The sequence below is a fragment of the Podarcis bocagei genome (genome assembly GCF_964188305.1).
Source record: "Podarcis bocagei genome assembly, chromosome: 5".
Lineage (NCBI taxonomy): Eukaryota > Metazoa > Chordata > Lepidosauria > Squamata > Lacertidae > Podarcis > Podarcis bocagei.
Genome location: NC_138129.1, coordinates 44712961 through 44736635, shown reverse-complemented (window position 1 = coordinate 44736635; position 23675 = coordinate 44712961). Strand labels below are relative to the sequence as shown.

At 45.4% G+C, this 23675-nt stretch overlaps 1 protein-coding gene across 9 annotated transcripts in view; it reads left to right on the top strand.

Annotated features, from left to right (window-relative positions):
• ATP2B4 (ATPase plasma membrane Ca2+ transporting 4) overlaps positions 1–23675 on the top strand; it is a 165783-nt gene that overhangs the window by 76333 nt on the left and 65775 nt on the right. For all 9 annotated transcript variants that reach the window (XM_081193408.1, XM_081193403.1, XM_081193411.1 and 6 more), the window contains exons 2-3: positions 2148–2750; positions 22937–23134. In XM_081193408.1, the coding sequence (XP_081049534.1) occupies positions 2555–2750; positions 22937–23134 (394 nt within the window). In that variant the 5' untranslated portion in view covers positions 2148–2554. The remainder of the gene's footprint in view (positions 1–2147; positions 2751–22936; positions 23135–23675) is intronic.

The window sequence follows — 23675 nt, the reverse complement described above, 5'->3', positions numbered from 1 at the left end:
TCCTGTCCTCCCACCCACTGCAGCCTCCAACTGGATGTCACATTTCCTTCAGCTGGAGCTCCCAGCTCCAGAATCAAGTTATCCCCTTTTGCTCTAAAACCTGGACCCTCAACCCACTTTATATGCAGCTGGGGTAAACCCCAGTTTTAAAGAAATGGATCTACTACATTCCATTGAAGACTTTTCAGGGGTAGTGGTCACAAGCTCCCCCAGTGTACAAGGGGGAAGCAGGACTGCATTGTGTAGCCCTGCCCCGACCAGCCCTGCCCTCTGACTGTCGCATGTACTGCGCAGGGATGAAGCCTCTATTGGAGCCTGTGAGCACTGTTCTGAAAAGGACTTTTCTCTTACAACATCTGGAAGGCTGGATTTCAGAGGTGTTTTCTCCCTGTTGCTGCTTCCTAACATCCAGCATTTTGGGTTGTATTTCTAAAGTGAAAGAAAGGCTTAGGGCTGGGTCCTTGTTTCTGTGAAAGGAGGGAAGATGTCCAGTAGGCATTCACGGTTAAGAAATGTCTCCGATGGATGATGTTGGCTTGCAGCAGACTTTTGTGTTGATTTTGTACAGTGTGTATGGCGAGGACACAAGCTAGTTAGGCCTGAGAGGCCAAACCCAGTGACCTTAAATAGTTTTCCATTAAGATATAGCTCTGGGTCCAGAAAATAGAGCCCCAAAGGAATTGCGGAATTAACAGAACAGCAAATTTTCCTTCCACTCTTGTCCATCATTTAATATTGTGTCATTCATTAAAATGCAGTTCTGCTGCCTAGCATCTGTATATCAATATCTGTATGCACAGAGTAGGAAAGGTCATCTACTGATAGAAAATCTCTCTACTCTTGTAGCATATTATTGGGGGTCAAAACAGATCTATTACCCCTGCCCAAACACACAAAATCTGATGGGAGTCTGGATGCACACTTCCATGTCAAGTCGAAGAATATTGCTGGCAGCTATAGATTGGGCTCATCCCTGCACACCAAAGCAAGATCAGAGTTAATCATAGCCCTAAGAAGGACCTCTAAGGCCATCAAGCCCAACCCCGTGCTCTTTGCAAGATCTGCAGTGCGGGATGAAGATGCAGCACCCCTGACAAACGTCCAGCCAACCTCTGCTTAAATGCATCCAGTGAAGGAGAGCCCACTGCTTCCTGCAACAGGGAGCTGGTCATACTGTTGGGAAGTTTCTCAAAATCTGCTTTCCTGCGGAGGGGGGCATTTCCTCCACTCCACCAACACAGGAGCTGTAAATTCCTCCCTGCAAGAGTGGAACAGGGGTGAAGGGAGGCTGAGCCCTTGGTTTTTCCCTTCATAGTGGCTGGGGGCGGGGCGAGGGTGGGGAGAGACTACTTTCCAAAGCAGTTTTTATTATATTTATTTAAAGCATCTTAACCTCACCCTTTAGCTGAAAAGGCCACCAGAGTGGCTTATAAAAGACATGACGCACTAGGAAAAAGGGATGGGGAGGAAGGAGAGGAAAAAGCAGCCTCAGGCACTAGTCCTTAAAGTTTGGTTCTTCTGCTCAATAGCACTGCTGAGAAGCCACAAGGGCTGAAGCCATCGTGCTTTTGTGTCCTTAGGTGGTTGTTCTTTATGGCATATGCCTTTTTGTCCTGTTAAGGTTGGGAATTTCCCTGGAGGATCCGCTTGCAGCCTTTTAATGTAAAAAGCAGTAAAGTCAGTTAGAAACTCCCTTCCTTTGTATCACTTCCCTGCCATTTTGTAACCTTTTCTTGTCTTCTTTGTATTTTCCTCTCTGAGGCCAAGAATTTGCAAATCTGTTTGAATTGAGCACATCATCTTATGGGGCTTCAACAAACAAACAAAAAAGGCTAGCCTTGGTACATCTGATTTCCAAAAGGTTGTGTTTTTTTTTTTTTTTTGCAGTGCATTGTTATTTATAATTGTGTATTATTATTATTTTAGCACTCTTGTGAATGGAAAGGCAGCAAAAACATCATTAAATGCATTCAGAGCTGCTCTGAAGAGCAGCACAATATCTGGGACAATCTTTAAACTTGGCTGCATCCCTTGCAATTTCATTCCCAGAATGGATACTTCCCATTGCCTCTGCTGCACCCATGTGTATATAAACTGTCCTCTTGGGTCTCTTATTAACTTATAATTTTTGTTTCCTTGTCTTGCAGTTTCAGTTGAAGACAGTATCCAGGGAGCCCATCTCTTTCTCTGGGAGATGCACACTGGCTGTTGCTAAGGTTGCTTCCACGGTAACATGTGCATCCTGTTTACACCTTCATCGGAAGAAGTTGGGCTTGGCTAGGCTCACCAGCTTTACCTGGGGAACTGCAAAAGGAAGTGTTGGTATCCCCACCCCCTTGCCAGCCCTCCCCTCTAACCCAGGATCCTCCGTTTCCCCCAGAGGCGTTGCTTGTGGTGCCATACAGGCCACAGAACTGGGCTGCTTTCTGCGTGGAGCTCAGAGGTTTACATTACCTGCTCTGTTTCCGTTGAGGAAAGAGACACAGAAGTGAAAAAGTTGCAGACAACATTTCTTGTGCTGCTCTCTGCTTGAACCAACTCTGCTTTTGTCAAGATGACGAACAACTCTGCTGATCACCACCCTGGGAACTCTGTGGTTGAGGGCAACCATGAGGGGGACTTTGGTTGCTCTGTTATGGATCTGCGGAACCTCATGGAACTTCGCAGTGGAGAGGCTGTGAACCGGATAAACGACACCTATGGGGGTGTACATAATATTTGCAAGAGATTGAAGACCTCACCAGTGGAAGGTAAGGAGATGTATTGCCCCAGTAGGGAAATAAATGGAGGCCTGGAGAAAGCTGGCCTCTTGCTTGAAACTGTTCCTGGGTTTTGAGTGGCTGTGTCAGTTAATAAGGAGTTCAAGTTCAAATGTCTTGGATCTGCATAGTTAGGCTCGCGTATATAAATCATCTGCCAGGGACCAATAATCTGCATACAAATTAGACAGCTTGGCAGCAAAGGCTACCCCTACCCCACTCCCCAGTTGCAAAGATAATTTGCTAGACAAATTCAGAAGAGACATACGGTTCACACTGTTGGGTAGAGTGGGAAATCATCTGCTGGGCTCATCTATGTAAAATGATCTTGCATTGTGCGATGTCTGTCAAGTAAAAAAAAAAGGTTGGGGTTGTTTTTTTTAGCATGGGTGTCAAAAGACCCTCTAAATACAGTACATCAAGATTCCAAACACAATAACAAAGAACAAGGCTGTTCCACACAAACGCCAAACTTGCGATGACTGCTTCACTCCCCTTCTCTTCGGTCCATGGCAGCCACTTCTTGTTTGAAGTTAAAAAGTTGCATGACTCATCGCCAAAATCGTCCGTTCTCCTGTAGGAAAGAAATGTGGTCCTGTGTGGGATTGTTTCCTCCCATCTCTCCACGGGCAGTAAAGGAAGTAAAATCTTTAAGAGAATACACCTCGGAGGCTTAAGAGAATAAACCCCCTCCAGATCTACCAGCCACCTTGAGCAGGGAGCTGCAATAGGCCAAACTAATAGAGCAGCTGCTGTGAATCCAGTGTGAATTGGATCTCAGTCACTGACCTAAATTCCTTATTGGGATTATCCCACTATTTGAGATGTGATGTGAAACCATCAAAAATATGACTTCTGTAATGTCTCAAAGGGATGCATGCACCATTGCTGGCAATGTGGCACATCTCCCTTCACTGTATTCTTTTGCCTGCATGCTTGCCCTTTTGAGTTCTTTTGCCTGGCATTAAAACTTGGACATGCAAAATGCAATGGTCTTCCCCAACCTGGTTCCCTCCAGGTGATGTTGAACTACCACTCGCATCAGTCCAAGTCAGCATGGTCAATGGTAAGGACTAATGGAAGGCCAGGGTCCAACAACACCTGGAGGAAACAAGGATGTGGAAGGCCAGGGTCCAGAAACATTAAAGAGTGGTGTGATTCCTATATCCAATCTGAGTGATACCTCTGATGTTTTAAATTATTTCTGATGTTGATATAAAGGTAAAATACATAGAGTAGAGCAGGCATCAGCAACCTAAGGCCCATGGGCCACAAGCAGCCCATGGGGGTTGTTTAACTGGCCCATGGAACCCCCCGTCCACTTGGGGACCCCCAACACCCACTCTGTTGGCTCCCGTGCGCCACGCTAAACCAGCATGAAGGAGAGCAGGGACCACCTTCCACGATGCTGGCCGGCTTCCCATTGGCTGCAGGAAGCTCCTGCAGCCAATGGGAAGCTGCGCACACCTCCTCCGCACTGGAAGGAGTGCCGGAAATAGCATTTGCCCATTGCGGCGTCTGCAGGACCGTGAACCGGCCCAAGCCAAAAAAACTTTGCTGACCCCTGGAGTGGAGGGTACAAATTAAGAATAGTTGGAGGTAAGGGTTATCCAACCTGCTTGCAGAATTTGAGTGCAGCTGGGAGTGCAGTCATAGTTTGCACAAAGCACCTGTGTTTCATGCTTCCTCATTAATCAAGCTGCATTCAAGTCCTGGACCACACAGTCTCCAAAGGCAAATTTGTTGTTGTTGTTGTTATATTTGTACCCCACCCATCTGGCTAGGTTGCACCAGCAGGTCTGGGTGGTATAGGGTTCTAAGTTGTCCATTCTGAGTTGGCAATCTAAATGTTGTTCTTGTTCTTTTAGAAAAAGCAGTGGAAGGTCCTACAGCCTCCATCTATCCCCTTGCTTTACACTTCAGAGGAAATCTGTACCTGGGGATCCTTAAAGGTCTTAAATGACTCTGTATGATCTCTGATTCACTGTATAGCAGGTGCAGCTTTAATGTAAAGGAATGTTTCCTATCCTCCTAATATATTACAGTAAAAGTACATAACAGCTGTAGTTGAGTCTTCCATTGATCCATGCCTTACTTGAAGTTGACACAGATGTTGCAGCATACAACATACTGCAATTTGTACTAGTCTGAAGAATGATACAATTCCTGCTCCAACTTACCATGCTCAAAAAATTCTGATAAAAATTGTGTGAATCGGACATTGTGATTATCTATTTTTGGAGGAGCCTAGTGAGACTTTAGTGTGGGTGCACATACACTTGGACACACACTTTGGTTCTAAAGGTGAGCTTTGTGGAGCAGGTTGCAGCTTTTTGGTGTTACTTTGTGCACTTGTGAAAATTCAAAGTGATCACTAGGGTGAGACACAATAGAAAGTGCAATCCAAGATTATTTGCATGCGGGTGCTATTAGCGCAGTGAACATACAACTGCAAAACCCTCAAGGGAACATGTTGAAAATTAATGAAGAGGGAGAGAACCCACAAGAATGATCTGAGGCTTAACCATCACACAAGTAGGTTATACCCATAAATGCACAGACCTGGCTGGGTTCCTCCCTTGATCTAAAGCCCCTTCAGTAAAATGCCAGGTCTTTCCCTTACATCTTAAATGCAAAGAGTGATACTTTTAAAAGAGACCTCTAGATCAAGGAATGCAGTGCAGACAATAGAACCTCTTTTGAAACTTAACTATGGTTGAAATTGATGAAAACAAGCTTTTGAGTTTGACAGATTTTCACATATGGGGCCAGCCCTCCTATTAGACAAGGTGAGTCCTTTGCCTAATTGCAATGGATCGGGCTGAGTGGTTGGCTCTGTGAGAGCACCTGTTTAAACTTCCATAATTTACAAGTGTTTAAACTTTAATAGTATTTGCCATTGCCAAGAGTAAAATGTGGAACCTTTGATACCACTTCAGAGCAGTGGCTCATGGGCTCTCCAAAACTGCCTCCCTCACAGTGCCTCACTCTGAGGAAGGACCCTTCCTCCAAGAGACATACAGTCACACCTTGGTTTTCAAACAGAATACATTCTGGAAGTCATTTTGACTTCTGAAACATTCAGAAACCAAGGTGTAGCTTCCAATTGGCTGCAGGAGCGTCCTGCCGCCAATCGGAAGCCGCGCTGGACGTTTGGCTTCGAGGCAAAGCTCACAAACTGGAGCACCCACTTCCGGGTTTGCAACGTTCGAGTTCCAAGTTGTTTGTGAACTGAGCTGTTCGAAAACCAAGGTACGACTGTACTGTGGGGTGAGAAGGGCCCCAGAGTGCCTAGAACTGTCTGAGTGGCCTCTGCTCACACATCAGCAAAAACTAAAGAAGGGCAAGAGGAGACAGCAGTGGAAGTCAGTTCACCTTTTAAGACAGCATAATCTCTTGTGCTGGCTGGCCCCATCCTCATCAAGCTGAAACTGATAATATGCAGACATAGCATTACACTGAGAAATATAGTGGTACCTCGGGTTACATACGTTTCAGGTTACATACGCTTCAGGTTACAGACTCCGCTAACCCAGGAATAGTACCTCAGGTTAAGAACTTTGCTTCAGGATGAGAACAGAAATCGCGCTCTGGCGGCGCAGCGGCAGCAGGAGGCCCCATTAGCTAAAGTGGTGCTTCAGGTTAAGAACGGACCTCCGGAACGAATTTTGTTCTTAACCCAAGGTACCACTGTACTATGATGCACTTCAAAGGCAGAGAGTATTTTTTTTCCTGCACCCCCCCCTTGATGTTTATCCCAAACAAAGAATTCTGTGTAACTTTAAAGGATCTGCATTTTTCTGACACCAGCTGGTCCAAAGAAGAGGGGTGATCTCACTTGAGCTGTGTTTTTTGAAACAGAGAGTGGGCACTTGCCATTCAAGCACTAAAGGATTCCTAGTAGGGGAGGCCATAGTGAGCACAAAGTAAACAGGCTGGTCCCAGCCAGTTGTCACACAGCACATGGGGTCAGCCAGTGTGGGATGGCAGCTGCACTAGGAAGGGTGAGATGCTGAAAACTACACTTTTCTGTGTGCGCGCTTTGAAAACTTTCAGGTTATTATTAGCTCTCTTGTTTCTCATGGTGTAAGCAGTGGATTAGCATATTTCACAGCTGCAATTGGGAACAGGAAGTGGCAAGGGAAAGACAATCTAAAGATGTAATTAGAGAAGGGGGGCTGTCCTGGTGGAAATGCCAAATCTGGATCACCGAGGCATGTGTTTCCTCTGCCAAGCGGTGAGCGCATACAGCTGGGGATGGCCCACTGGGTGAGCCATGGTCTCACAGGAGCAAACTAGGCACACCTTGACTTGGTTAAAATTAATAACCAACTTGCATTCCCCCCCCCCGCCCCTTATCCCAACTTCAGAGGGGTGCCGTTCTAGGCTGGAGCCTGCAAGGGCATTCTGGCCATGTGTAGCCAGGGTATCTGTCAGGCAGCAAGTCGTCAGATAGCATTGGGGTGGGGGGTAGGGATGGATTAAATAACAGGTCAGATAAAAGGGATTTGAGGGAGGTGCGTTTGGGTACAGCACATGCTTGTCATGCAGAATGCCAGATCCAGCCCCTGACATCTCCAGATGGAGCTGAAAAGAAATCTCCTCCTTGAAACCCTGGGGAGCTGCTGTCAGTCAGTGTAGGCAGTACTGAGCTGGGTGGATTCTGCACAAGGAAGTGTGCCTCTTCCTATGAGTAGCTTCCAACACTGATCTTTAGTTAGCTGGGGCTGCATGAAACATTTGTCATGTGGCCATTTAGCCCAGGCTTCCTCAACCTTGGCCCTCTAGATGTTTTGAGACTACAGTTCCCATCATCCCTGACCACTGGTCCTGCTAGCTAGGGGTCATGGGAGTTGTAGGCCAAAAACCAAGGTTGAGGAAGCCTGATCTAGCCTCTTGAAATCTTAATCATGAGTTCTTCAGTATGGTTTGGGATTGAACCTCAGACCTTCTGTATGCAAAAACAGATGCTCTACCCACTTTGCTATGGCCTTTCCCATTGCACAGATGAGCACTGTGGGGAGGAAATCTTTAGGGGTATCTCTGTGTATGCTACTTGATGCCAGTCACTGGGGAGCCACAGCAGAAGAGGGTGGTGGCACTCATGTCCCGCCTGTGGGTTTTCCATAGGCATTTTGTTGGGCTTTGTGGGAAACAAGATGCTAGACCAGGTAGGCCTTTAGTCTGATTCAACAGGGCTCCTATGTTCCTAAGCTCTTTAGTGACCCCTCTACCAACTGGTTTCTGTTCTGTAGCTCCAATGTGGGTTGCTTTCTTCCGACATGGCCAGAAGGGCCCCCATTTTCTCCCAGAACTCTTCAAACCAGCCTAGGGCCTCCCTTGGACTAGAGCAGTGGGGAGAAAGGAGTCGCAATGTGTTTGCCACAGTCACTGCTTATCCTCTTACTCAGTCCTGGGACCTACTGTGCCACAATGGATGTTGGGGGCATTTTGGCTGGGCAGGGTCATGGGGTGGGTGGGAGAGACTGGGCCTAGTCATTGCCCTGGCCATATCTTTACCAGTGTTCTGGCCCTCAACTCTGCCTCCTTCTCACACTTGGATTTTTCTCCACCCCTCACAGCCTATGAAATGATCTCACTTTGGTTTATTGCTGCTCTCGGTGCATCTGAGGCTGCTGCAAAACAACTCAACAGTATACAATTGCACATGCCACAAGCCTTTTCTTGCTTCCTGCCCTCTGCCATTACCCTTCCACATGCCCCCTCTTTCTTTGTCCTACTTTTTGACCTTGGCAGGCTGAGACAGTTTTGTTGCCTGTAATGAGACATTCCACATCATCAGTGGCCTGATGGGAACAGGCTTTTTCCATGGGCTGGGCAAAGAATCTGTTACATCGCCCCACACACCAGTCTTATTTCCCCAGGCCTTCAGCTTTTGGCTTTCCCTCCAGGAGTCTTTTCTCTTCCTTTCAAACGAGCGTGCATTTGTAGGCAACCTGCGTGGAAGCCTGTGGAAGTGCGAGATTGCTCGATTTATCCAGATAATATACTCCTTCTGAGTTGCTTGAGAATTCATTGGCAGAGAGGGAAGGCTGCAGGCTATGGAGGTGAGGGGGAGGAACTGGATTAGGTATAGGCCCCTTTTGCAGTGTGGGAGCTGCTTTGCTGTGATGTATTCTCATGTACCTGGAAGGTATATGAATATCCCATTCCATGGTTCTCACCACCACACATCTTCCCAGCAGGCTACTGATCAGATGGGGAGGCCCATGCAGTCTCTCAGTGGTTTGGCAGCAGCAGAGCTGCTACAAATTGAGGCTTCAGGGTGGATGCCTGGCTGGGAATGCATTCAGAAAAGGAGTTATAACACTGATGGCATTTCTTTACTATTGCTAAGGATATAAGCTTCAACACCTCTCTTGTTGACAGACGTTATAGACACTGGCACTGAAAATACACTGTGAAGCTGGGATATCTCTGTCTGGTTCAAAATTAAGCCCTGATTGCAGCCTTTAGGGTGCCGAGACAAAGTTTCCCCACTTTTTATTTTTTTTCCTTTACAAACTTTATTGAAAAGAATAAAAACAATTACCAAACACAAAATGCTGTCTTCCATTTTGATTCTGTATGAAAATATGTAGACAACAATGGGAGAAAGTGGAGTGTCGGACTTCCGGGTTGGCGCGAACAGCTAATGGCGGATTCCCTCCGAGCTCCGGAGGGAATCGGCTCCGCTGGGGACGGGTCTTACCGCGACGGCGACGCGGAGACCCTCAAAAACCGCAGGCGCGGATGCCTGCGGACCTGGTGACTCGGTGGGCACCTTAAGCGCCCTCCCCGACCCACGAAGAGCCTTTTTAAAGGCTTCGGAAAGGGTACGGAGAGCGGCGTGGTGCTGGGAGTAGACCGCTATCCCAGCGGAGCGGAGCCGTGTGCCATGGCTGATGAGCGCTGACTTTTTTCCTCAAATTCGGACCTGAAAAGAAGCAACCCGTGAGTAGATGGGAATTTGGACTCTAAAATATCTATTTTTGAATTTGATACGGCCGGGGGATGTGTTAAAGGGAAGTCCGCACCCCCCCCCTCCTGCAGAAGATTTAAAGCAATAGCAGGAGAACTAAGTTGGAGAGCCTACCCTTTTGGGGTGAGTTAAAAAGACATTAACTTTCACGATTTGATAAAAGAAGTTTTGAGCTGGAGTGTAGGAGTAGAATTTCAGAAGCTTTTTTCTTGTTGTGTGCAACCCCCCCCCCCCCGGGCCCGGGAGCGTCCTGCCTCTGAGCCTGTTGAAGAGGAAAGGAGTTTGACAGCTGTCAAAGCTGTCAAACGGGCAACTTAAAGTGAAAAAGCTTGCTACTTAAGATCTCTCTGGATTAAATGTGATACAATTGAATTAAAGTGGTTGATAACAAAGAAACCAACGAGGTTGAGGACTGTTGGAAAAAGATTACTAAGTAACCAGATTCCCTCTAGGGGGAATTCTGAGACATTACAATGGCTGCGGATGGAAAGTTACTAGCTGAGATAGAAAGAACGTTCTATCTTGTGGGAATTTTACAAGAACAGAGTCTGGCTATGAATAAACAACTCATGACCTTGACTTCTGGAATAAGCAGCTCTGTTGAATGTACTGAGGACTTGAATGGGAAAGAACCTGCAGCTGAATTGGAAGAGATATCTCAAGAATTGAGGAAGACTAAACAAGGAAAGGAGAAAGTACACATGGAAAGTACCAACCAGAAGGTTATATCAGTGGAGTATAAGCAAGAAGACCTTTGGATCACATGGATTACAAATCTGCGAAAGATGCGAAAGATGAAGGAGGAGGCCCCTGGAATACTTGGATTACAGGAATTTAAAATAAAGAAGAAATATAACTGGGGCCCCCACTTTGAAGATGAAGAGTTTGTGGAACTTTTGCAGCAGTTGTTTTTAAGTGCTCCTGTGGGAAGAAAACTTGATTTGATTGGGACAGAACTCCTTCGAGATTCGATGACCAACATAAAGGACTTCCAACAAGACCGGCGGAGAGGGACTGAAAGAGATTTGAAGGCCTCGGACGTGAGGAACCCAGGCTAAGAACTGTTATTATGGACATGTATTTGGGAAGGGACGGAAACCGGGGATGGGAGGGAGAGGGAAAACAGAACTTTAAAAACACTCTTGATTTTTGGGTTTAGTTAATATGATTTTTATCTAATACAACTTGGGAAATCGATGGAAGGGAATTTGAGTCCAACTTAGGAAAGAACCTAATTTTCTTTAAAAGGTGTTATATTAAGATGGTAAAGAGCAGACATAATAACTTGCTGATATAATTATGGAAATTGGGATGCATGAAGGGGGGTGGGGGGAAGTCAAGAAACAAGGTTAAGAAAATAAGATTTTTGAAATTATGCATGTTTTTGTCTTTGTCTTTTTTGTGTATGTTATGTCTTTATAAAATGTGAAAAACCAATAAAAAAAATTTTTTTTAAAAAAGAAAGTGGAGTGTCTCAACTCAAGGCCTCCTAGAGTACAACTTGGTGAGGAATGGGCTGGAAACAAATATTTAGGTTGACTTGACTTTCAACAGTCTACAGGCCAGAGCGAAGCAATCCCATTGTTGATAGTTTCCAACCTTTTCAGACTTGGGACCCACATTTAACCTCAACCAACAACAAGGGTCATATGTCTAATTTTTAAACAAACCCTGTGTTGAGCTCTCTCTTCAGTGTTTTCTTATTTCTCCGTAGTATTTCTCCTTCTCTCTCGCTCCTACTCTCACCTTCTCTTTCCACATACATCTGGCATCGCTTCTTTGTCTTATTCTTAAGAACCATTTGAAAAGAGACAGTTGTGGTGTGACCCGCCTTAGGTTGGATTACAATACCCAGTTGTGAGTCAGGACTTACCATCCCTAAGATCAGTCTCCTACACAATGCTTTCCATTGTCCAGATGAAGATGTGCCTCAGACATAATGGGAAAACCATGGCTTTCTGCTGCATAAATAAGCCAGTGGTTTGTTGAAAATCCAGCTTGTGCACAATCCAGGATCTTAAACCACAGTTCATCTTGAGTTTCGATATAACAGGGAACTGTGGTTTGTTTTAAAGGACATGCTTCTGATCTTTTTCTTATGTTCACAAAAGAGCTGGGGAGTGGAGACTGTGTGGTCCCATGTTACATCTGAAAAGGCTGAAGTCAATTGAAATACTGGGTTGACCGTATAGGTCTTAAAGCAAGGTGCACTGGCAAAACTCTGGGCATTTCCTGTCAAGATTCTTTTAAATATCAATGCACCTAAAATGTACATGTTACCTAGGAACTATGCCAGCCACACCCTCATGCAGTAGGACTTTAGCATTAAATCTGCCATGGGGAAGCTGCTTTCCGGACACAGCTCCAGAGTTTGGATAACTTGAGTACTGCATTCCAAATTTGGACACAGCTCAGCAGAGTTGCATGGCAGGCTCGGAAACTTTCCTGTGAGCAATGAAAAAATTATTGAATCCATTTTGCTGATTCAAGCTGTCTCTTGAGACTATCTGTCTTTCTCTATTAAAATATAGGAGTACTCTGTGGGCAACTAGTGCTGCTGAATCCCAGCCAAGCAGAGCAGCACCTGCTGCCAGGAATGTGCATGCCCAGTTCCCATCAGTCCCTGTTTTGCTTCATCTGCCCTTCTCTACTTAGCAACGAGCCCTTTGGAGACCAGCGCAGTGCTCAGGATCAAAGGCAAAACATTTTAAGTGCCAGATTTAGTTGACGTAAAGGCCATTTTCACCAGCTTGAGGTTCTCCTCAGCTAATTGCAGTAGTGTAAAGGTGAGCAGCCTTCAGCCCTCAGTCTAATTTCCTAAGCCCTCTGCATGCAGACAGCTCAGACTCTGGCAAGAGCAATCGGGTCCTCCCCTCGCAGTCTGATGGGTGAGGAAGAAAAGGGAAATGTGGTGGCAGAAAGAGAAAGATTAAGAGGTGGCCAAGCTTATATTTTGATTTGGCTCTACCCACTGCTGGCAAGGAGCCCCTGACAGATTACCTCCAAGTAATGTTGTTCTCAACAGGGTGAAAGGGAAATATTCCCCATCCCTGCACTAGAAATTGAATGTGATGTATCTAAGAAAGGGAGTCTCATCAGTGTATTAGCTTTTGAAGCTGGCATTCGTGCTTTTGAGTTTGTATCAGAAAAGAACCCAAATTAATCTCCCGTCTCCAGAAAACCCATTCAGGTTAAGGCAGCCCAGTGTGCGTTGTCTAATTATCATTATCACGGAGAAACTCATGACTCAGAATTGCTTCCATCTCAAGAGCTGTCTTCAGGCCATTCTGTGATCACGGAATTCATTTTAAGGTTTGCCGAGACCCTGTGTTGGGGGATGGAGAGAGTTTTGGTCTCTGCGCCCAGCAGAATGCTTCCTAAAGGATCCCTGTTGCTTTAAATATTCCTGCGCTCCCCCTTAATTTGAGTCACCCTTGTAATTTGAACTTTGATACTTTCACAGAAGAAAAATAATGTGTGCCTTCTTTTGCTACTTTTCTTTTTGAAGCTGAGACATGGGTCTCTGAGTTATAACCATCCTCTTCCCTTATTGAGCTTGCTGGACATGGGTATTTCTCTGAATCTTCACAGTCTTTGTTGTTGTTGTTCTGTTCAGTAATAATAATAATAATAATAATAATAATAATAATAATAATAATAATAACAACAACTTTTTTAACCTCCTTCTCAAAGTAGTACTGAGACTTTTACATTTTACAAACATTTTGTTTAAATGTTACATTATTAGAAACCAAAAGGTTGGACAGTTGTCATGCATGTGGGAAATTGCCACTGGTCCTCCATCCACGTTGGTGGCCATCGCTATGTTTTGTGAGAGTGAATTTCAAAGTTTAGCTATGCACCGTGTGGAGGGCAGAAGAATTTCTATACTTCAAGAAATACGCAACCAATCATTTGTTTTCTTCTAGATCTCTTGCTTCTTCCCATAACCATTAAACTTCCTATTTTGCCCCCCTCCCCAGTCTTCATTTATTTCTTGCACACAGGCTTCTCTTATAGTTGACTTCCTTCTGCCCTTTTCTAGATAAAAAGAGAGTTCAAGGCGTGCTCATAGGAGCCAGACTAGCTACTGATAAAGCCTTCTTTTTAAATCACAAACCACAAACGCACTTTGTCTTTATAATAAACTTTAGCTTCCTCATGATAATGTTTGTTTTATCAATGTTGAGAGATCAACATACATAGTACATGGACTTTGGAAATTGTGATTTCTGACCAAAGAAGGCTGACAAAGGATAGAAGGGAAAGGATTTCTCCTTTCTTCTTGGCAAATTGAAACCCAGACAGGCTTAAAATCTAGTTAGTGAACTAGCCAGAATTCGAAAATAAAGCTTCTCTGAGTTATAACAGGGAACGGTGGTTTGTCTTAAAGCAAACGCTTCCGACCTTCTCCTTATTGTCAGAAGAGACACTGAAGGATGAAATTTCCAAAAAGCATCACAACTGAGTTCTCAAAATCTCCACTTTAAGGCTGCCTCTGCACTTGTTGGCATCCGTCTGTCTCAAGAGGCAATGGAGTGAGCCTCAGCAGATGAAGTCAGACTGTTGCATTAGCCTAGGCAGTGTTTACAGAGGTCCTGGGCTGCCCAGACAAGACTCCCCTCTCAGACTCAGAGCAATATGTTGGAACCAGCTTGGTTTCAAGAGTTGCTGGAAGGAGGCGTACAAGGCACCATCCAACCATCTTACTCCTTAGCCATTTCTTCTCCCAAAGATATCCTCCTGCAAGGCAGCGGAGATTTAGGATGAGAGTTTTCCTTCTCCCAAATGGGCTACCATCCCAGGTTGACCATCCCCATCTGCCCCTCACTCCTCTCTACATCACGTGCAGAAACAGCCTTATTGACCATTAGACCCACTATTGATCTCGTCCGCTCAATCTGCCAGAGCCTGTCCTCACATGCAGGGGAAGTCCTTAACTTACCGAGGGTTTAAGAGCCATTGGCTACCCTGCACTAATGTCTTCCTATACACCTATAGCCTGAAATTAGGGTAGCTAACTTGGACATTTCAGTAACTACACAAATGTGTGTGCATGCACTCACATAGTAAATAAGAGCTAAATTTCAATGTTCTTTCTTTTTCTGCCGCTGCAGCTGGTTGTTGTACTGCCATTGTCAGCATGAGTCCTTTGCTATTAGGGTCTCTCACATGAGGTACCCTGAACTAGCAGGCAGTGTTTATTTATTATTTGCAATTTTATCCCACCTAATTCATGGTTCTCCCCTTCCCATTTTCATCTACACAACAACCCTGTGAGGCAGATTAGGCTGAGAAACAGTGAGCAGTCCAAGATCACCCAGTGAGCTTCATGGACAAGGGGGGACTAGAACCCCAATTTCCTAGGTGTTAGTCCACAAACCACTGCATATATTACATCTAACTTGCCCGGTTGGCATGGGTAACAAGGAGTTCCGTGTAGGCAAGTGAGTGTGCTGACAGCGGAGAGGCGGATGGCTCCTTCCCTCTTCTGCTAGCCTTCTTAGTTTCCATGCTGACCACAGAGGAAAAGGCTTCTGGCCAGCATGGAAAAACACAGCTCCATTTATTCTCTGCCAGCATGCTGGGCAGAAGGCAGTATAAAAACAGCAACTAACTTGCTAAGTGGCTTGGAGCTTACATTTCCATGCTAGCTGCACAGGAAGAGGCTGCTCACCTTAGCAGGCTAGTAAAATAAAACAACTGCTGACTAGTAACTGTGATGGGCTTGTTTCTAAGGTTTATATATTACAACTGTATGTATTGGTGTTAAGGCTTATCCACTCTGGAGTTTACTTTGTGTTTATGTTCTCATTTAAGCTGTGTAGTTCACATGATGTTACCCATAAGCAACACCAAATGAAATGTTTCCTCCCTGTAAATTTCAGGTTCACAGGGCTTTCTCTGTGGCAACTCCTAAGCTGTGGAATTCCTTCCCCTAACAGAAGTGCATCTGCCACCTTCTTAATGTTGTTTTCATTGTATGCTGAAGGCTCACCTCTTTGTCCTGGCCTTTGACCCCGATACATATATTCTCTTGACTGTAATTTGCTTTAAATTATTTTAGTACTGGGTTGTTGGTTTTTTTTAAGATGCAGGACTCTCAGCTAAAGCATCCATGACCATGACAGATGACCGTCCAACTTCTGCTTTAAAATCTCCAAGGAAGGAGAGTCCACAACTTCCTGAGGGAGACTGTTCCACTGTCGAACAGTTCTTACTGTCATCAAGTTTTTCCATAGTCAGAATCTCCTTTCTTAAAACTTGAAGGCATTAGTTTGAGTCCTACCCTCCAGAGCAAAAGAAAACAAGCTTGTTCCCTCTTCCATGTGAAAGCCTTTGAGATATTTGAAGATGGCTATCATATCTCCTCTCATTCTCCTCTTTTCCAGGCTAAACATACGCAGCGCCTTCAACCGTTCTTCATAAGGCTTGGTTGTTGTCGTTATTTTATCCACTGTACTTTTTATACAGCTACAGTCAGTGAAGCCCCATTTTCACACAGTGTACAGTTTATTTGTTTTCCTCTTAGTAGCTGGATGCACAGTTGTGCACCCAAACAGCTGGTGGCTTTGTGGATGCAGGGCGCTTGCAAGAGATTAAAAGAAAACAAAAGCCAGAACTTGATTGAGGAGGGTGTCAGACAAGCACACTCCAACCAAACAACCCAATAATTTGCAGACACAGTAGAAGAAAGGCAGCATGCATGAAATACAGGAGCCTGGGAAGGAGCGAGTACTGTAGCTGGGAGAAAAATGTGTTGTCAATAAGACCAGCTATAGCATGCCCAAGAAAGAGCAGCTCATTGCATCAGATTGGCTGTTCTGGTGTGCTTGAACTACCCCAGCCTCACTCCTGCCCTGCCCCCTCAACATCCTGGGACATGGTGGCAAGACTGCTCCTGGGAAGCCAGGCCCACAGTGGCACCCATCACCATCAGTCCCCAGCCTACTTTGGAGAATGACAGATTGATTTGAGGCAAAGTGACCCAGAGCATGGAGCTTGCCCACTTCAATGGAGACACCATCCAGTCTGGTCCAGTGGGCCTCCTGTCCTCCTTTAGAGAAAACCAGGAATGAGCTTTCTGTGGTGAATTGTATTTCACTTACTTTGGGGGGGGGGTGGCTATAAGGCGTGGATTTGTCTTCAGCCTCTGCTCTGCCTGGTGTGGATTTGGAAAAGACAAGATGAGGGACCTGGGTGGGGCGGGGGCGGGTAGTTTGAATGGAGTTGCATGAACAGGGACAGGGACTAGCTGCCTCTGTATACTGTGAGCATACATTAAACATTAACATGTGTTTCCCAAGAGTGGGTGCTGAACAGGAGGTGATAGGGACCTGCTCCAAGGCCTTTGTAGTAAAATCCACATAGATTTCCACTTCCGTGTGCAATTCCTCCAATGGGAATCTGTTGCAAGAAATCGCTCCCAAGAATGAAGCTGTTATATTGGAGTAATTACCGGTACTTAAAGAACACAATCTCAGGGTTGTGTTTGTACAAAGGTATTTGAGTAGCACACCCTTATATTGCTTTTGTTCTCACTTGGGGAAGAGTTTAAGCAAGGTGAGAACTCCTTGTTATGTTACCAGAGTTGAGCCCTCTGTCTCTTCTCAAGCTGCCTCTGCCTATTTCTTTTCTGGAAAGCAGAACAAAGGAGAGAGCTTGCAGAATAGTCCACAGTTCTTCACTAAGCACACCTCATCTTGTAGAGGAATGTACTCCTGTACATAAAATAGTGTGTAAGTAAATATTAAGGTATACACCAGGCTTCTCCATGCCCAGAGCATGCCAGATGACTTGGACTACAACTCCCATTAGCTCCAGCTGGCATTGTCAACGATCAGGGATGATGGGAGTTATAGTTCCAAATATACGAAGGGTGCCCCATTGGGAAAGGCAATCCACCTTGGAGTAATGCTCATTAAATGGTATGCAGAGGTGGAGTTTGGAGGCAAAGAAATGGTAGCCTCTCTGGAATCTTTCCCCAGAATTTCAGGAGTCGGAGTCAGGAGTAGGTCAGCAATAAAAAACACCAGTGTCCATGGGCATAGCCAGGAGGGCGGGGGGGGGGGGCAGCTGCCCCCCATCAAGTAAATCCATAAAAATACTTAACTTAATATGAAGGCTGCTGCCCCTAACATAAATCCTGGCTACACCCATGCTGGTATCAGTGAAGTTAATGCTTCATTCAAAGAAACCAAAACAATGCAGTTCTAGTGATCCCAGTAATTCTTTCCAGTAGGTCTTGCCCCAATGAGGCAGTCATGAGGACTGAAGGTCCCCACCTTCCCACAGCTGTCTAAGGCTCCTCACCTGGTTTCTTCCCTAGAATGCTAGTGTTCTGTTGTTCTGTCTCCCGTTGTTCCACCCTCTTCCATTTCCCTGCACGTTCTGGGAGACCAGGGAGAAGGGGAGCTGGTCACAGAAGGAGGGGGAGACTCCGTGATTCTTCAGCAGTCTGCTTCATTTTTGTATCCTGGCCCCCCCTCCTCTCCTTCCTCTGAGTCCGAACCACGCTCTGCCATAGCCTCTTCCTGCTCACTAAACCCTGTTGCATCTTCAGTTCCCGACACCTCCTCGTCCTCCCACTTCTCCCTCTGACCACTCATTGTCATCCCACCACCATTCCCCTGGCTCTGAGACTTCTTCACTTGGGGGTTCGCTTGGGGACAAAGTCGACTGCCTTGACAATTTAACTTTCCTTGAACATTCCCAATCAGCCACTGGTCTCTGGAAATCTTTGGAAGTCCACTCAGGTCTCATTTCTGGTCCAGCCAGAGGTCCTAGCTCTACAAAAAATTGGCTCAGGAAATATCAGTGTAGGGACGGGTATCCTTTCTTCTCTCCCAAAGCTAGGAGGATGAAGCAGCTTGCATTGGCTGCACCCTGATCTCCCCTCTTTCCTCTCTTGGAGCTGTCTTGTTTCCCTTGTTTTCCAGCTGCTCTGATCTGCTTGCTTTTGGATAAAAGCAACATTGATTTCTCTCTTCACTCTGGACATTTGTTTAAGCCAGCAGACTCCAGTAAGCTCAAGTTTCTTCTTTCCATTTCCTGCCCCTTCATCTGCAGGGAGAGGAGGGGAGAGGTGTAAGTCACCAGTCAGACAACGTGGCAAGTTTTCCGGAGCTTATGTGCCTGCTGGGAACCCCTAGCAGCATCCCATATGTCAAAGAAAGCGCCATCTAGATTGTTGCCACGCAGGGACATTATTCTGTCCTTTCCTGCCCAAGCAAAGCATTGTGGGAGCTGCCAAGACTCTGAGCATCTTAAGTGGCAGTCGGACATTTTGGCAACTATTACATTTGAGAAGACCTTAAAAGCCAGAGTGATAGTCCTTGGGAGAAGGAGTCTTCATAGTTCTAGGCCACAGAGGGCTTCATGGTTCGAGCTATGGGCAAAGCAATGAATATGTGCTCAATCTCTCTCTGCCAAGGCGTTACTGTTTAAACTTGGTCATTTGCTGTATTGAGGCATCACATCCACCTGGTCATGCATGGTCATTCATTGGGTTTAGCCTACTTGGTGACATCATTGAAGGAAAGCCAGCATGGCATAGGGGTTCATGTGTCAGACTAGGACCAGGGGAAGCAGAGTTCGAATCCTGACTCACCCCCAGTGCTGATCTGGGGACAGTCACCATCTTTCAGCCTCACAGAGTTGTGAGAATAAAGTAGGGATGGAGAAGGTCATGTACACCAACCTGAGATCTTGAAGGAAGCATGGGAGAAAAATGAAAATATTGTATTCAACCTCTCTGCAGCTGTTGCATGGTCATGTTATCCCATTTCCTTCATAAATTCCATTCTCCCAAGGAAAATGCTGTCTCTTTGCAATATAAATTGAGGCAGTTTTGCCACTTGGTTCATATCTGCTATAACTACCCTGGTAAACACCTTTAGTCGTAAAAGGAATTGGATGTTTCATGTTAGGCTCTATGGTAATAAAAAATATTATTATAAGGTGCTTAGCTCCAGCAGTGGGGTTCATTCCCTGCCCCCCGCAGATTGTTTGGTATCTGTGCTTGCAGGGCATGAATTATTTTGGGGATTTGAAAGTCCCACTGATGTGTGAAGAGTTTGTGGGGAAGGGGAGGGAATCTGCAGCCCAGAATTCCAATCTAGGAGGGGGACAGTGGCACAGGTGCTGTTCATTTCGTAATAATAACAAATATATATATATATAAATATATTCAAGGATATATTTATTAGTGTGTCCAGTTTGATCCAGAAATAAATGTGTAAGCTGACTGTGTGTGTGTGTGTGCGAGAGAGAGAGAGAGAGAGAGAGAGAGAGAGAGAGAGAGAGAGAAATAATGTGTCAGAAAGAATATTTTATTTTGAAATATAGTAGGCACTTGTGAAAAGAAACGCATTATCAGGTCACTTCTCGGTTTAAAAATGGCAAAATGTGCCTCTTCAAACGGAAAAATCCCTCCACACTTGTTATATTTATACGATGCCCCCAACAGCCTTGTGATTCCTTTTAACCCCTAAAGCTGAGGCAGTGGCACAGCACTGGCAGCTGCCATCACAGAGCTGAAAGAGATCTCAGGGGCTGGCTATTCCATCCCACCCACCCAGCTAATTCAGGAAACCCAGTCCTCCAGCAGAAAACACTGCTGCTCCTGTCCCCAGTTGCAGCAGAGCAGGGCCGTCTTACCCATAGGTGCTAGGGGTGTGGGAAACCCGGGCGCTGGGCTCTCAGGGGCACCAGGCCAATAGTCCGGGGCCCAAGAGTTGAGTTCGGGGAAGAGCCTGCCCATCTGTCGGAGCACCGTGGTGGGCTCTTCTGCTGTGGGTGGCTCTGTGCCACGAGTTCGAGGGCAACCGAGCCAGTGAGACGCTGAGGTGGCCAGCTGGCTCTGCCCTCCTGCGCGCCTGGGACTGGGCAACTGGGGGGCACCGGGCAGATCTTTGCACCCCAGCGCTGCATATGCTTAAGACAGCCCTGCAGCAGAGAGACTGGTCAATGCATAGTCAGCTCAGGTTTAATTTCTAATTAGCTGGGCCATGTAAAAGGTAGCAGGAGCCAGACTCTTTAAGAATTCATAAGATGGGGTGTTTGACCAACATGGTCATAGACTTGAAGTGGAGAAGAGATGAGAGTCTTCCCATTCCTACTTGAATCCCTCTTTCTTCTATTGTGTGCCAAGAATGTCTCCCCCCCCACACACACACACACCCAATAGCCTGCCTTGGAATTGGCAACCGTGAAATGAGTTCACCTCACTTGCTGGCTTCCCACCTTTCCCCAGATCACCCTGGTAGATTGCAGAGTGAACCCTCCGACCTGATATTTGAGCAAAGCTAGTCATGCAAGATCACAGGAGGTCTGGGGAAATAAGCGTAAGGAAGATATGTTATGGAAAACTATTTGTTTTTTAACTGTTTTTATGTTGTATTTTGTTTCTTTTTATTTTTTATTTTTTTTCATTGTTATATTTTAAAAACTTTAATAAATATCTTTTGGGGGGGGAAAGATCACAGGGCTCCTTCTGCTCCTGTTCGGTATTTCACGCCCCACTATCTGGGCGTCAGGAAAATCTGTGGGTGGGTGGGTGGTGGGAACACCGGCATCCTTGACACCTTGCTCTCTTCAAGTGAGAGCTGCCATGCAGCCTCAACTGGCTTTCCTCCTTTGTTTCTGAGGAGCAGCAAGAGCTTGGGCAAAATAGTACCATCTGATTGGTGGGAATGGGTTTCAAGGCCTCTTCTTATTTTGCAGACATTTCTGTTCCTAGAATGCATATGAAAATAACTTCTTTGATGAAAATCCTAATGCGGGATGGATGGGTTGTTGACCTGTGTGGTCAACATCTTTTGGATACTTGCCACAAGCGAGACAATAGCTAAGCCCCTTCCTATGTTGCTGCTTTGATCAGCCGAATGCACATTGTTATCTGGGAAGTGGACCCTGGTTGTCTTGCATTTAAAATGGGATTCTGTACACTTAACATTTCAAAAATCCCAATTATGTGATTAACTTATGCAGAGTAATTTGAATTTTTGGCCTTGCCTAATTACTAATCCTCCTATTCCTTCTTTATTCTGCACAAAGTTTTCTTTTTAAAAAAATGTAGATCTTCCTCTCCCTCTCCTGAACTCCTGTGGAGCAGGATGTGGTTTTAAACAGCTGTAAGAAAGACACCCAAAAGACAGGTGTAGCAATCACTACCAATCTGTGCAGCTGTCTTTTTTCTTTTTCAATGTGGGTGGGTGTGTTAAGTACACTGTCAGTTAAAGTGAGCAGATGAGGGGATGTGTGTGGAGGTACTCTGGATTTTCACAGAAAATATTTGATTCCATGCCTGCGTGATAATAAATACCAAGTATTCTATTCTTGGGATGCCAAAGTTCTCCAAGACTGTAACATGTCTTGAGCAGGGGTGGGGAGCTGAAATGTCTGGGGCCTTCGTATGACCCTCAGAATTCTGCCTAGGCCAGACCCTGAAAGTTTTTGCCTGGCTGGAATGTGTCCTTGAACTTTGCAGCTGTTAGAAATCAGTCTTCTAGGGTGGCAGCACTTCGGAACTCCCTGCCTGTTGACATCAGCCAGATGCCTTCACTGTACTCTTTTCTGCACCTGCTCAAAACATTTTTGTTTAGGCAAGCCTATCCCGATATATAGATGTTCACATGTGTTTATCTTTTACTGTTAATTTTAATTATCTCTTAAATATTTTTCAGTACTTGTTTTTAACTGTTCTTTGCTGATAAGGTTTTATATTTCTTGTAAGCAGCTTAGAGGTTTTATTAAGCCAAGTGATGTGTTAATTTTGTTAAATAAAGTAGTGTTACACAGTCTGGATGGAGGATAGAGAGGAGTGTGTGAGTGCAAATTCACCTATGATAAAAAGGTAACCTTTACATTTCTTGCTCCACCCACTTTTGCCTCTGGCTCCGCCCACTGCTGGCTTGTGTCCTCCAGAAGGGAATCCTGCCCTTGAGCTGCAAGTGGTTCTCCACCTCTCATTCATTCTCTTTGACATAGCAACTTCGTGTTTGCAATATTTATTTGCAAACATCTACCGCAGGAGAGTTATACTGTTCGCAGGGTGGGAAGTACTTTGTAATATACATAATGGAACCTGTGGAAGATGAAGGAAAGTGGGCATAAAGAGTGGGTTCAAAGTAATCATGCTTTTTGATACTCCCTTTTAATTTGCTCTCTCTTCCACACACCCTCTTTCTCGCAGGCCTCTCTGGGAACCCCGCGGATCTGGAAAAAAGAAGGCAAGCATTTGGCCAGAATTTTATCCCACCCAAAAAGGCCAAAACTTTCCTGCAGTTAGTCTGGGAAGCACTTCAGGATGTCACGTTAATCATCTTGGAAATTGCAGCCATAATCTCCCTGGGCTTGTCTTTCTATCACCCTCCTGGTGGCGATAATGAAAGTAAGTAACTGGACTTTCTCTGTTTATGTAGCTTGGCTCCCAGGGCAGCATGGGGGAGACCCTGTGGGGAAATGGCAGACCTTTGGGGAGGGAGGGGTGTTGTGGGGAGAGGTAGTATATATTCTAATGAATGGTTGGTAGTGTGTGTGTATAATGCTATAATGAATCTATGTTTAGGTTTCGAAATGTGTTGTTAGTTGCTTTGAGACCTTTTGCATAACAAATAACTAAGAAATCTGATACAGGCAATATTCATGCCCTACTCTGCCCCGTTCCACCCCCTTTCATGATGTCTTTATGACGTTTGGGGACTACTTCTGAGTACGGCACTCTGCATGCATGTGCAATCGCACATCATTTAGACAAACCTAAACCAGGAGTTGCCTGTAAATACTATTACTACAGGGAATCTGTCAGGGATTCTTTAGTAGTGATTCCTGCATTACAGTGGCTTGGACTAGATGGCCCTTGGACCCTTCCAACTCTATGATTCCATGAATTCTATTATTCTGTGCTACTGCTAATAATGACAATAGATGCT